Source organism: Perna viridis, chromosome 10 (assembly GCF_037379345.1).
Source record: "Perna viridis isolate PV_CMFRI_1.1 ecotype Kerala chromosome 10, ASM3737934v1, whole genome shotgun sequence".
NCBI classification, from domain to species: Eukaryota; Metazoa; Mollusca; class Bivalvia; order Mytilida; family Mytilidae; genus Perna; species Perna viridis.
The window spans coordinates 26,173,187-26,187,647 of NC_142454.1; the positions used below are offsets into that span (position 1 = coordinate 26,173,187).

The 14,461-nt window shown below is 30.9% G+C and overlaps 1 protein-coding gene across 7 annotated transcripts; it reads right to left on the reverse strand.

Annotated features, from left to right (window-relative positions):
- Positions 1 to 526: 526 nt before the first annotated feature.
- On the reverse strand, positions 527 to 14,311 carry LOC148605158 (septin-6-like). Of its 7 annotated transcripts, none has more exons than XM_088549701.1 (10): positions 14,220 to 14,311; positions 7,832 to 7,924; positions 7,423 to 7,543; positions 6,135 to 6,248; positions 5,273 to 5,495; positions 4,774 to 4,981; positions 3,977 to 4,073; positions 3,127 to 3,283; positions 2,427 to 2,559; positions 527 to 2,150 (listed from the first exon to the last, which is right to left on the reverse strand). In XM_088549701.1, the coding sequence occupies exons 2-10, from the start codon at positions 7,835 to 7,837 to the stop codon at positions 1,989 to 1,991; spliced, it is 1,221 nt and encodes a 406-aa protein (XP_088405827.1). In that variant the 5' UTR covers positions 7,838 to 7,924; positions 14,220 to 14,311; the 3' UTR covers positions 527 to 1,988. The 7 variants fall into 7 exon arrangements, with proteins under 7 accessions (XP_088405827.1, XP_088405823.1, XP_088405822.1 ...); XM_088549697.1 differs by lacking the exon at positions 7,832 to 7,924 and adding an exon at positions 11,948 to 11,989; XM_088549696.1 differs by lacking the exon at positions 7,832 to 7,924 and adding an exon at positions 11,879 to 11,989.
- Positions 14,312 to 14,461: the final 150 nt, after the last annotated feature.

Genomic DNA, 14,461 nt, shown 5'->3' on the forward strand with positions numbered 1-14,461 from the left:
ATGCATGTTTAATTTTGGTGCATTCAGAATGATAAGTGTTTTATTTTTGTGTTATCTTCACAGTTAAATCAAACTAGCCTTTATTCGCTTAAAAAGAATCTAACACTACCACTACTTTTACCAAGGTATTTAATTGCTATGCAGACCCTTATTACGATATTACTCATGTCTTCGTCTGAACATACCAATACACCAGCATATATATTGGCTACCTAAATTCTCGAAAACATTATATTTTGGTGAGTTCAATTTTGGCAGTTTTAACAGAGGAGCAAAATAACCAAAACTATGGTAAAAATTTCCCAATTTACAGAACCACATTCGTTTTACCACAGGGAATAAAAGAAAGCTAAAATGTGGCTTTAATAATGAATATAAAACTTGTAAAAAGGGGCTTGTAAATAACAATTTTCATCATCAATTTTTAAGTAATCTAACAATAAAAAAAAACATATATCACTCCAATAAAGGAATAAAAACAACTTTGCAGAACACGTAACAAAGGCATTGCATCAAAACTATGAAATTACAAGTTTTTGTTTATTTTATACAATTAACTATTGACTAGATACAAAATGCGTACAAAATACACTGACATCTAAGCGATTAGCTGAACACAATGACACATATTAGAAATTGCATAGAAAATATTACATTTAAAATTGAACAAAACATTTGTAAACAAAAGTGTGACGAGACACTAAGACAGTATAAATATAATTACTGGTCCAAACTTAGATTTTAGCACTAAACATGATTGTCATTGTAAATAAACTTACATGAAGTACATTGTACATGATAATATGGGAAAAAGGAGAAAAAATACATGCACATGTGTAATATTGTAAAAACTGGGAAAAAATACTAAATACATGTAAAATGTGAATATGCTTATGAAGCAAACCTAACAAATGAAAACAGCAGTTGAAGCTAGTGTTGTGTAGATTCAATTAAATGTCCAATCATTCTGTTTTGTAACAACTTTGAAACGTCTTTAAAAATTTCAATCAAATCCAGATGTCATGATTTTTTTATACATAACATTAAAATTTATTGCCACATTTCACTAACCATTCTACAGCGTAAACAATTTGAAATAAATAGTACATACAAATACATGTATATTGATTATAAGAATATACAACTTATTATGCATAAATACACTGAAAAAAAGAATATCCAACTCATATTCTCTTACTGTAACCCTAAGGATGAAGTTGGATTTCCAATTATTCAATTAGTCTGATAATTTAGCATGTAACAACCATATAATTCTATGTCAGTGGGAGTGTACATATAGTACAAGAGACTGTTGATAAATTAAAGTATTAAATCTTCAAAAAGACATTACATGTACTAACCAAATTATAGACCGAATTAAAATTATAACGAGAATGTTCAAAAGAAAATAGGGAAAAATAAATAAAGAAATGAGATTCAAGAAGTACATAAATACCATTACAACAGAATTGATACGCAAACACATTTATTTTCAAAAACATTCAATAAAAAATTGGTTCTAAGTTTACAATAGGTCATACAAAAAGTTAAGATCATTAATGAATAACTTTTATGAGGAAAATGGCAAGATAATCCATTTGTAGTACAATGCTAGCTATAACTTTTTAATTGAAAAATATACTGAAAAAAAAAAATTACTGCTTTGTCCGTCCTCACTTTGTACTTGAACAGGGACTGATTTGGTGACAAAAAACCTGTTTTTTTTTAATCTTTTGATTCATTTTACCTCTTTTAAACCATGTATGCTTTTAAAACATTTCTTTAAAATTCAACCCCAACAGAGCACCATTCTGCCTACCCTAATGTTACAACAACAAAGTTCCTGCCATAACTCATGCTTTCTATCCTAATATTTTATTAACATAAAATTTTGGCAGTGTTTGCTATCATTATAGTCCATATATTCCAGCAGTCCTTTTTCTCTACTGTTCAAAAGCTTGATGTCTCTTTTTCCACTACAAGAAAGTTCAGCGTCTGCCCTTCTTGCCCAGTGTGGCTGACTGTTGCTGATAATTTATTTTCCTCTCACTGAATTGGTTCATTTCAGCCTCAAGTCTACTTTTACTGTCTTCTAACTTTTTCTTTTCTTCAGCATGTTTCTTCTTCAAGGCATCAAATCTGTCATGAAGCTAAAATGAGAAGAAGAAAAAAAATTTCACACAAAATGTAAATAGAAAGCTTCCTCCATGTTTTGCTGTAATAACTCATTAAAATATACATTCATTAGAGGAAACAGCCTTTTTTAGAGGTAATTTCAGAAGACAAACAAAATCACTGGTGAGTCTCTAAATCGATCACATAAAGAATGTGGCAAAAGCTATCAGAAAGCATGTTGGTAGTGTAACAGGCCATAACTGTTTTACTTAGACAAACCAAACCAAAGAAAACCATGATAAGGAATCTACCTCTTTTTCTGTTTCTTTTAAATGAGCTTCCTTTTCCTTGACCCTGATAACAAAGGCTTGCCTCATTTCTTCCTCCTTCCTACTCAACTCGCTCAAATGTTGCTGCCTCTTCAACTCATATGTTTCCGACAAACTATTAAAATAAAGATTTACAAGTTAGAAAGTCAACACTATTATATAACCATTCAACTGATACATTATCTTTATAAACTGTCATCATTCAGTATTCTGCCAAAATGTACAATACAAAAACCACATTTTGATTGGACATTTGGGAAAATAAACAAAAAAAACTATGAATAAGCATAAGCTCTAACAAATCAGCACTGTGTGTGATCTGAACTTGTAACCAGTAAAATATTCAAGCCTTGATATTTTCTGTTTCAAAGAACATGACTTTAACAACTTGCTTCATGTTCATTTACATATGATGCCCTATCTGCAATGCATATTAAGTTTTATCAAATTCCACCAAATGTTTCAAGGAGAAATTGCCCATACAATGTACATGGAATGATAACTAGACAGACGAGGTAATTCTTATACATCCCAAATTAAAAAAAAAAAAGGTTTTTGCAGATGGTAATCAAATTATACAAAATAAGTGACTTTACAATTTTACTTTTTGAGTTAGATACAAAATATGAACTCACTGTCAGGTGAAAGTAAAGGGACAAATGGGTGTTGCATATAATATTACCTCTGAGATTCTGATTCTGAGAAGCCCATGTCCTGAAGTTTGTTTCTTCTGTAGAGTTCATAATGTGTCTTATGAGTTGTCTCCCTTAGATCTTCCATGTTGGTCCTGATCAACATTTCTCTCAGCTTGACAAAGTCACAGTGGTTTTCATTCTCAACTATTAGAAAAGAATAATGCATTGAATTCATAGTAATAAGTCAGATAGAAAACAACAAAAATATTAAACTAAAGAAAAATATAAGTTCTTTTTTACAGTTTTAAATGTTCACAAAAAAATCATTTTTTTCCTTTCTGATATACCTGATATAAGCATTTCTGTTGGGTTGGATTTGCATCTCTTTTTTACAGTCCCTATCTCTCTTTCTCTGTATGGTGTCATTATGATATACTATGAAACCTTTCTAAACCAAACCCTGAGTAAACTGCCCAAACAAAGCATCACTGGAAGTGCCTTTAGCCAGTTTCCATGCAATTTGCAATCTTTTGTCTACCTTTTACTTAACATTTTATGAGCAACTAAGCGGGTGTTTCTAGAAAAGCAGAGGACGCTTACCCTACTGGTGCACCTAGTCCATGTTCCCAGTTTTTAGTGGAATACGCGTCGTTCCTTTACTTTGGTTGCTTTGTATGTGTTATTTTATGTTCTTTGTTGTGTCTGTCTGTTTTCCATGTTTGGTCTTTGTCCCTGGATTACAGTCTTTTGATTTCCACTAGAATTTTAGTTCCCTTGTTTACTCTTTGAACCTGTGTAAACCAAATATCTGTTTAAACTGACGACAATCATCAGTGCTAAATGGGGTTCAGTTCAAGTTTCACTGTAATGTATATGCAGTCTACAATCTTGCTTTACCTTGGACAGTTCCCCATGGATATTGTCTGGCTTTTACCATTTTGTTGCCTATTTTAATTTCATCACTGCTTCCAACAACAGCAAATGGAAGATGCGACTAAAAACAAATAAAATACAATTCAACATCATAGAGTATTATGGGGAAAAATTAGCCAACAAGCCAACCAAAAACTAAATCTTTTCTTTGTAGTAAAAATTAAAGATGTCACATTCCCCCTCAAAATCTTTTTTCCCCCAAAGATTCATACTAGTACTTTAAGGTATATATATGTTACAAGTTATGTTAATCATAATTACAAAAGAAGAAACAAATAACATATTGGTGATTAAAAATTTTGCAGTTTACAAAAATATATCAGATGTTTCCATTTTAAATAATGTCATGGTACTTTTTTTTTACAAATATTTGTCTATCACAACAATAGACAGAACTAATACACTGTTAGAAATTCTATTGGAACAGTAATATTCTAATGTGCTTCAAAGCTATTCAGACCACAGCCATGGTAAAAAAAAGTGATAAACACATGACCAACATTTCGTAAAACACATAGGCTGGAACTATTAAAAAATATGAAGAAACTAGAACTATTACATGTAGAATTGAAATAAATCATGAAAACTCCATTTTATCATTGTTTTACCACAGGCTGGCCATCTATATTGTTATTTAACTCAATGCTATCAATCGGGGTAAAACAATGTGACATTAATGGCCAGCCTATAGTAAAAAATTTATAAAATGGAGTTTCCATGATTAATTTCTTAGGTAAATCACTATCACTAACACTCCTTACATTCATGGTTTTGTTTGTATCAGCGACAGTTTCATCATCAGTAGGGAACTGGTATATCTGTACACCATTAGACATCAGCTCCGACATGATCTTAGCTTTAAACTTCTGTAGTTCAGCCTTGGTGATGGTGTCAGCTTTAGCGATGACGGGGATAATGTTTACTTTACTGTCAAGTTTCTTCATTGTGACAAGATCAAGTGCCTTCAATCTGGAAATGAGTTTTTTTCAAAGATTTGTGGTTAAATAGTATTTGTATTTTGTTTCAAAGAGAACAAGTATGTACACATTTCTTGTTTTTTTTTTTTTTTTTTTTTTTATTCTGATTTGAAATTTAGTGACTCGTGCCTTTATTCTCAATTATAATAGCACATGAACAATATAGTGGGTTGGCACATCAATCAAAGTACAAAATAAATTTAATTTCCAAGTACTTGTATCAAAAGTTAGTGGAAAACATTGAATACATGAATGATTTGTAGTGTTAAATACATAAACTTACGAGTGACCTGTTGGTGCTATGAAATAAAGACAAGCATGGATACGAGTATCATGAAAGTTATGTAGAGATCGCTTGATCTTCAGCTCTTCCTGAAGGTAAACCTCAAACTGGCTGTCAATGTAATCTACCAGTGGTTTCCAGCTTTCTTCTTTGTTGATCTGGTCACCAAAACCTACACTATCACAGACAGTCAACTTTAGTCTGACATTGCTCTCCTGTAATTCTGAAATGAAAAAAAAAACAATAAAAACCTCATATAAATTGGGTAAGTATAGAGTATGATGCAAAGTTTCGAAAACTTGATAAGAACACTTTACACATTTTGACAAATTTTCAAATGAAATAGCATAGAAGGAGCCAATATTACTGGGAACTAAACTGGCTACTGGTAAGTCCATCTGTCCATATAAACTAAAGAATTTAACATTCCAATTTTGAAAAACTGAATTGTCTCCCATGTACTGTATTCAATTTTATCAATCTCCTATGCAGATTTTATAATAACTTATAACTATATCTGCTGCCCTGGATGTGAAAATGTGTCCTCAGCATTCCCACAACCAAATACAATTTAGTGAAAGTTTTTCACTTTTGAATTATTTAAATGATATGGGTTTGTGACTGGGTGTGCAAAGGCAATATAACTCAGCACAGGAGACTGCAATTCCACCACACTTATTTCAAGGTCATTCAATTTGATTTTAAAACTTTAAATTATATTTTTGTTACATAGCACATCTTTTGGAACAAATGATCCATAATATACTAAAATGTTTTATTTACTACTTCTTGTTCTGGTTTTGAGCACATACAGTTGAAGAAAGAAAAATTATATACACTTGTCATCCTTATTCTGTCTTACCATAAGTGCTAGCCTTGAGTTTAACTCCTGGGAGGTCATGTGTACTGGGTGTGGAGTCAAAATGAGTATTAAACAATGTGTCCATCATGGTAGATTTACCAATACCAGTTTCTCCTACAAGATAAACAAACAGAACAGTTAGAACAATATGTTAAATTGTTAATGATCAATGATGGACAAATATTCACATTTCATGTTCATTTTATCATTCATTTCATTTTCATCAACTAGATATAGCTGAAATATTGCTTCTCGGGCATCAAACCCCAACAATCAATCAATCCCTTGTTTCATCATTTAAATCTGGACTTTGATAATAGTGCTGATTAGTAAATGTAAAAGTACTGGTTAGTCATACTTAACATTTTAGCCAATTATGATGTGTCACAAGCTGCTTCCTCTGAACTGCTTAAGTGTAAGTGTTTGTAAGAATCAGGCAAAATGGGAAAAATCAGAAACATGCATGTCAAAATCCCACCTATCTAACGATGTTATATCACTTAAGGATACTTTCTCTATTTGAAAAGACCATTATTTGATCTCTGCATCACTGGCTTTGCCCAGAAATTTTTCAATAGAATCTTAGAAAAATGAGGCCTTTGAAAGAGTTATCTGCCCTTGAAATAATCATTTTCAATGCATTTCAATGAAATTGTAACTCAATGGTCCAGCATGATATAGAAAATCTTGTCTGTTTTCCTTGATTCTGATGGTCCAATTAGTCAAATTACATTATCAGAATGAGGGTTTTTTTCATACCATGTTTCTCCTACCACCTGATTCTTACAGGAACTGACACTTAAGCCACCTGTGCCAAACTGACAACAATCTTTTTATATTAGATTTCATATTAATCTTTAATTTGTGCAGTTTTAAATCATTTGGTTTCATACAAAGACTAGTAGAAGCCAAAAGGAATAAACATACCATTACTTTAACTTAAACAAGAAAACACTTAAGTAGTACTAAACTAAATGAGCTTTATTATTTCTGTAAATAGCTTTTAAAATATATTTAATTTGATGTCTCTCATACTCTATTCCTTAAATCAAATTCCTTGTATAAATGAAGTGTATTACATGCATTAATAACAAAATTACTGAACTGATAAAATCAAGGCAGAGGTCAAAAGGAAAGTCTGTATAACAAATGGCAATACATAAATCAGGATAAAAACTGGCAAGTTGGAAACCATAGCAACGGTCTAGACTTGACACAGGCAAATCAGAGTGAGCATTTTTTGTCAAATAACATACAGAAAATATATCCTCTATACTACTGTACTAACCCAGACATAGTATGTTGAAGCAGAACCCAGCACTGATGGATTTATTGACAAGCTGATCTGGTAAACTGTCAAAGCCAACATGACCATTCAATGTCAGTGTACGAAGTGGTGCCGCTTTCGGCTAAAAATAGACAATTCAATACAATTACTAAATGTCAATATTCAATCAACAGCTGCTCTGAACAAGAATTAAAAAGCCAGACTATAAACAACTGAGAATTAAATTAACAACTTGTTTGAAATTAAAATATGACAGATTTCTTTTAGCATTTATCAAAGACAGAATATTTACATGAACTGAAACCTAAAATGAAGAGTAGACATAAGCATTAAAAAAAACAACATTTACTCATCACATCTTTGAGTAGATGTTCATGTTTTATATACATATACATATAATAACATTTACCTGCATGAATTCAATCAATGCACCTTATTTTGCACTTACATCTTCTGTTAACCCTTCACTATATATTTTTTCAATTATTTATGCTACTTGTACCTATAGAAGTAAATCTAAAAAAATCAATTATCTAAAAAAAATAAAAGTTGAAGTATATATATTCAATGCATATATTTTTGCTGGAAATGTTTCTTTAAAATAAGTATTAACCACATCAATATGAAATTATTCATATATGTAGTCCTTTGGTCAATCAGAAGATTAAAAAGACAAAAAATGTACTCATAATTGAGATATAGATGTCCAATTTCCACAAAGGTTGAGTTAGGAAAAACTGACACTTACAATCTACCTAATTAAATAGAATCAGAAGTCACCATCAATCAAGTGGTGGACTTAATCAATAGTCAGAATGTTCTCTATTGGTCATTAGTATAAAATAACTCAGAACAGATACCATTAATACTCTTTTATACTGACACTATTCTATTTTAACAGCCATTTGAACAATCACAATGCACTGACTTTCAATCACTGTACTTTGAGTTAAATAGAACCATTTTGTCAATGATAGAAATTCAGGATCATTAACATTAAATGCCATTTGCAAGATCTGATTTTTTGCACAAGATACTGTACTTTCGCATTGATGACCATTTGTAATTGCAACTTAGTAATTTTTCCGTTGTTCTTACTGCGAGGCATTTTGTACCTCAGCCTACTGACATGGTACTACAAGTTTTGGCAATGTTGCATCAGTTATGTGACATTTCCAATAAACAAAATAACGCCAGGTTTGAACATCTCATCCTATCAGACTCAACTTCAAAACTGCCATTATTCTGTATATCTTATAGTATATTTTGGGTGAGTTTCTAAAACAGTCACTATTAGGCTTTCCTTAATATCAATGGCTAAATGTATCATTTTGAAAACAGCAAATGAGTATTGTCTCATGGGCATTTAAAACAGTAACATACATGGACATGTAGAATAATATCAGTCTTGAACAGAAATGTAAAAAAAAGTGCAAAGAATTTGACTGGGGGAAAAAAATACAAAAAAATAGGATATGATTTTCTGTAGGTCAATAAAAACTGATAAAACTTTACCTCGAACAAATCTGGAGGAAGATCATTAAGATAACCCTCACTGTTACCCTCCATAATTGATAAATTCTTCTCAAGATTTAAAAATTCTGATCAAAATATTTCCTCATGGCACTACATGTAATTGTATATTTGACAAGTGAACATAACAATTTATATTTTCCTGTTTGGAATGTTTCCTACTAGGCAATACAAATTAAATGCAGAAGTATTAAACTATTTCCTGGTTTCAGTTATCCTATATTTTAAAATGTGTTTCTTGTGGCAATTTAAATATGAAAGAAGGCATTTCATGAGCATCCTTGTTAACACGCATATACATGTAAATACACTTTGTTGACCTATACAAACATAGTACATGTACAAGACTCAATGCTTCAGTCATACATGTCCCTGTTAACCCACCAAAATTGAGGAAACTCACACAAAATCTACGATAAATTAAGAAATGTAAGATCTGTGGAAGGATTTATGTTAAAGTTACAAAAATTGCTGTGAAAAATACTGAATAATTAAATTTTCTAAATGTAAATAAATAATGATAACAGTTTTGCCATTTCTTTACTAGTTTCATTTTCTACTTTTGTTCCAAGCTGAAATCTTATATGTACATAGTCTACAGTTTACGACGAAAGGTCAAACCCTATTTAATTTCTCCCTCTGACCACCTATCTTTTAATATTGTACTTAAATAAAATTCTTTCAAAAATGAATAACCTTTTTCCACTATGGTAATACATGAACATGTTTTAAACATAATAAGCATAAAAAAAACTTTAGGTTTATTCTGAGTTAGGATGTGGTCAATGTTGTCATATGAACTTTGATTGATGAGCTGAATGACTTAGGCCATACCAAAACTTTTACATGTTTATCAGACCAATTAATGCAAATAAAATAGCATTCAAAATTTTAAACTTCTCTTTTTACTGCTATTGGTAACATATTTAATGTTAATCATACATGTAAATAAATATAAAGTTAAAATTTTCACTCACTTGCCCTCACAAAAAGTGTTCTAAGTATTTTTTGTTGCATGAAAATGTACAAAAAAAACCAAATTATTGATTTTAGGTCACCTTATATAAATATGTTCTAAATGTTCATTTTGTTTAAACACTCAGCTAACTGTATACTAATTCAATAAGCATTCACGAGCAATGAAAATGTAAATACTGTTGAAAATGATCTTTACAACATATGCTTGAATTCCAGTGAAATTTCGTTGTACATTATAAGTGAGAATATTCATCACTTCTTAGTTTGTGAATATCAATCCAACATTGAAATGTCATTCATTGCAGCTTAATGTAAATTGTAACAGTTATTCAATATACATTTTGGCAAACCTTTTTTTTTTTAAAATTAGCCACCAGCATCACAGCAAATCATTACAAGTTGAAGACTTGTAAAAAGGACATTCAAAAGAAAACATTGTATGGATATTGATATAATGAAATTAGATCTTGTGATCACAAAAATCCCTGCAAATGTTTTTAAGTGAGATAGAGGTACATGTACATGTACTGAACATGTTTTCAGTGGAGAATGCAGGGGGGGGCCTGGGCCTCCCTTAGAAAATTGTAATTTTTAAAAATTGTTGAAAAATTTTTCAAGATACCCTCAAAATGCAGGATTTGAGGTTAAATATTTCAAAATTTTCTTGGGGGGAGGCATACCCCCAAACCCCCCTAGCAAATTTGGATCACTTCGTGACCCTCACCGGTGATCCTGTCAAGAAATTTTTTTGCCCCCATTTAAAACTCTGGATCCGCCACTGGTTTTTCATGATCTAAAGCACTTAAGATAAATAGACATCAGGACCAATTGTCTATATCTAAATACCACCAACTCATAATCTGGCAGTCCTAGTAATATTTCCAATCCACAAGTTTCTCTCAAATATAACACTGGGTCACCAGTGACAATGTATTGTGCATATCCATCAGTGGTGACCTGAGTCTATATTTTTAGCAATCCTAGGGTCACTTATGATATTGACCAGAGAACCAAATTACACCAACTTATTGAGCAGTGGTATAAATGATTCATAAACACTTTATTTCTGACACATTTTAACAGTTTAAACATGCCCATCACCTACATAAAAATTGTTACAAAGAAATGCCGAGGATAAACAAGTAAGTAACTGCAAAAAATAACTCAGTAAATCAATACAACAATGTAAACATTGCAGAAACTAAACAAACAAAATAAGATCTAAAATAAATTAAAGTAGACAGATCCAGGATGAGCTTTTTATTCCCAGCAAAAAAATCAAATCTTTGAACCAAGCACCTTGTCAAAGGTAACAAAAGGAGAAAATGGCATTTATTTTTCACAACAAAAAATGTTGTCAATTCTATTATATTCCTTAAGCAGTCAAACTGTTTGAAGAGGAATCTCAGAGGATACAATACATGTATTTATATGGTTAGCATTTTATCTGATGTTTTTTAGATTTACTGAAAAGAATATGTTAAAATTAAACCACAATTTTCAAAAAGTACAATACAACAGCACCAGTAGTTTTTTTAATTGGTAAAGCCAGAGTTTACTGCCATCTTTTCATTTTAAAAACATTACTTTCTTTTTCTTCAAAGCTTACGTAGATTCCAAAGTAATATTCTGTTTTGGCATTTAAAAGTCAAAAGAAAAATAGAAGCAAGATTTCGACACTTGAGATGTGACCAGCAACAAATATAGATTTTTATATCAATGTATAAAAAGTACCAATGCATGCCATGTAAAATCTGTTGTTGTTTTAATGCTTGCAAATCTCAGTAAAGAAATGAATGAGGAGGTTTAGAAAGTTCATTGCCAAGCAAGTCACAGCTAAAGTACAATACCGATTATCTTGAATGAAAAAGTCCACCTTATAATTCAAGCCATTTTTCTTAACACCAAGCTTGGGGAAAGGATGATTTTAATATATTACATGTACATGATGTACTTTCTTTTCCTGAAAGGCCTGGATCGGTCTTGGTTTACATGCCTTATTTAACGGATTAACATTGGTGTAGAGATTAAATCTTCCGCCTGGTTCACCTTGACCCTGTGTTAATGTAACAAAATATCGTTAGTTTTAACCTTTCACCTTGTAATGCATGAAGGTCACTTCAGGTGGTGTTTCATTCTGATCAAAAACAGACTGCAATAATTGTGAATGAACCATCAATGTATCATAAAACAAATAAATAAAATTATGTTATTAGGTAGAAAAGTACATTGCACGTCATGTAACAAGATTTGTGTAAAAATTTTATTTTTTGTTAGATTTTTCCTCTACCCAAAATACCAACCTCTTGATTATATAAGAATTATTAGTGTCAAGTTAGTCTTTCCATTTGAAAATTATAAAACATCTCTACAGACTACAGTACATGGTAGTACAATCACTGTACAACTGTACCTACATGTACAATGTACATGTACATTTATACACAATGTAACATGTACATGTAGTGCTACATGTAGTTGACTTTTTAAATTTCTATTCACTGGTATTCAGGCTTTAATATGTGTTTCCAGTAGCTTGCCAAAATAAAAATAGGGGGTTGGTACATGTATTATATTACCTTCTTTCCCAATTATCCATTATTATTAAAGCAATAACGCTAACTTAGGTGGTTTTGTCTATAGATTAAAAATGTTTTTGCAATGTCTTGCACACTATTTTTGAAGATTTTCAACTATAATATAGTGGTATGAAAATCAAAACACTGCTATCAAGGAAAATACTTTTGAAAATTAAAATTTAAGTAATTTTTATTGAAAAAAAGTTTTGCATTTGAAAAAAAATGAGTCAGTTGTGTTACTGGAAACACATGTAATTTTGCCTCACTGAGTGTGTACACTGTTATTTGATTTGTCAACAGTTCTTTGCTCAAATATACTGACTTAAAATGGTTTCTATTCAAGATACATTTAAGTATTTACAAAAAAGACTTGAACATACATGTATTTACATTAAGTATGTGGTAACGTGAAGAAAAATCAGTCAAGCACCTTAAGATGATACATAATGGTCTTAAAACTAAATAATTTAAAATAAAGGAAGTAAAATTACATTTACAGCATATACATGTACAGTATAATGAGTATTTGTAGAAATGTAGTTGTACAGAGGAAGATTAATAATGAACAACTGATGTAGAAGAGAAAGATTTTATGTTTAACGATTGAGAAGTACTTGACTTAAGAATGAGGTACCTCAGAAAACAAAATAGATTTTTTTCTTCAATTTTTCCTCTTATTTTCATGTATCAGTGCATTTGTAATTAAAGAGTGTGTATGTATATGTACATTGTCACATACAAATGTATGTAGAATTGCAAACACACCATCAGAAAGTTTTAAATAAATGTAACTTTTTTTTAAAGAAACAAACAGATATATTGAAAGTAAATTTTGGAACCATACCAAACTTATGAACTAATAAATGTATGAGTTATCATAAATTTGAAGTTTAAAAAGACTGGAGTTGATTAAATGTATTTGAAAAAAGAGCAACAAGTCAATACACAAGACACTGCAAGAAATGATTAATTTCCAGTGAATGCAATACAAGTCTATTTATGTCAGGTTTAGCAAAGCCAGCTATACCTCTTCTGGATAAGGTACCTCCAAAGAGGTTTTACTTTCACTGTGTTCTGCTTCAGTGTGGGAATGTGATGAGGATATTGAGGTTACCTCAGCTTTATCCCCATCCTCCTCAATCTTCAAAATAGAAATACTCTTTGTTTTAGAACAAAAAATTCAATTCTCCTTTACATAATAACTACTTAAAGTAATTAAATCTTCTCCTTATACATATACATGTACTTAATATGGTACACTACTATCAACATTGATTTCCATTTCACTGCTTTCCATAGTTTAGATGGGGCGACTGTGTAGTTCACTTCTCCTGCCTTTACACCAAGATATTTGTCATAAACTCTTTAATGTTAATTGCATTTCAATTACATGTAAAATATATAGGGTTGGATGATAAGGGCTTGGCAAATAACAAAATTTGCTTAAAAGTTAATTGGAAAACAAAAAGCAAGAATACTAGTCACATGGATTGGTTTAAACAAGATGTAGTGACACACACTTCATAGAAATGTCCACTTTTGAACCAACAATTGTTTCATTGTTCCTTACAGTTACAGAGATGAAGGGAGGGGCAGATACTTTGGTGAAAAGACAAGAATATCCCTTGTTTTGAGAGACATCGATAATTAGTGTTTCGCATCTAAAGGCGAACAAAACTTATGTGTACTATTTCTATACAATTATACCTTTAATGGCACTTCAGGTGCTGACATTTTTGCTACTTTTCTCTAACTGAGAGCACAATAAAGTAAATTATTTTATTACCCCGGAAGTATTCGCTGCCGTATAGTTAGCCGGTCAAAATGAAAGAAATAAGACAGTCAAGATAAATTCACCATTAATTTCTGAAAATTGTAATTTGAATTTTATTTTCTCATATTGAACATGACCGAGATATTTATTTTTCTTTTTCAAGTTTAAACATTCA

What these genes read in the sequence shown, in the direction of transcription:
- LOC148605158 (XM_088549694.1), bottom strand. Translation starts at nt 14,246, where the DNA reads ATGTCAGCACCTGAAGTGCCATTAAAG. An exon ending in ATACAAACAAAACCATGAAT is followed by an intron (nt 4,074 to 4,773) that starts GTAAGGAGTGTT and finishes ATTTGTTTTTAG; the next exon opens with TCGCATCTTCCATTTGCTGT. An exon ending in TCAGAATCAGAATCTCAGAG is followed by an intron (nt 2,560 to 3,126) that starts GTAATATTATAT and finishes TTATTTTAATAG; the next exon opens with TTTGTCGGAAACATATGAGT.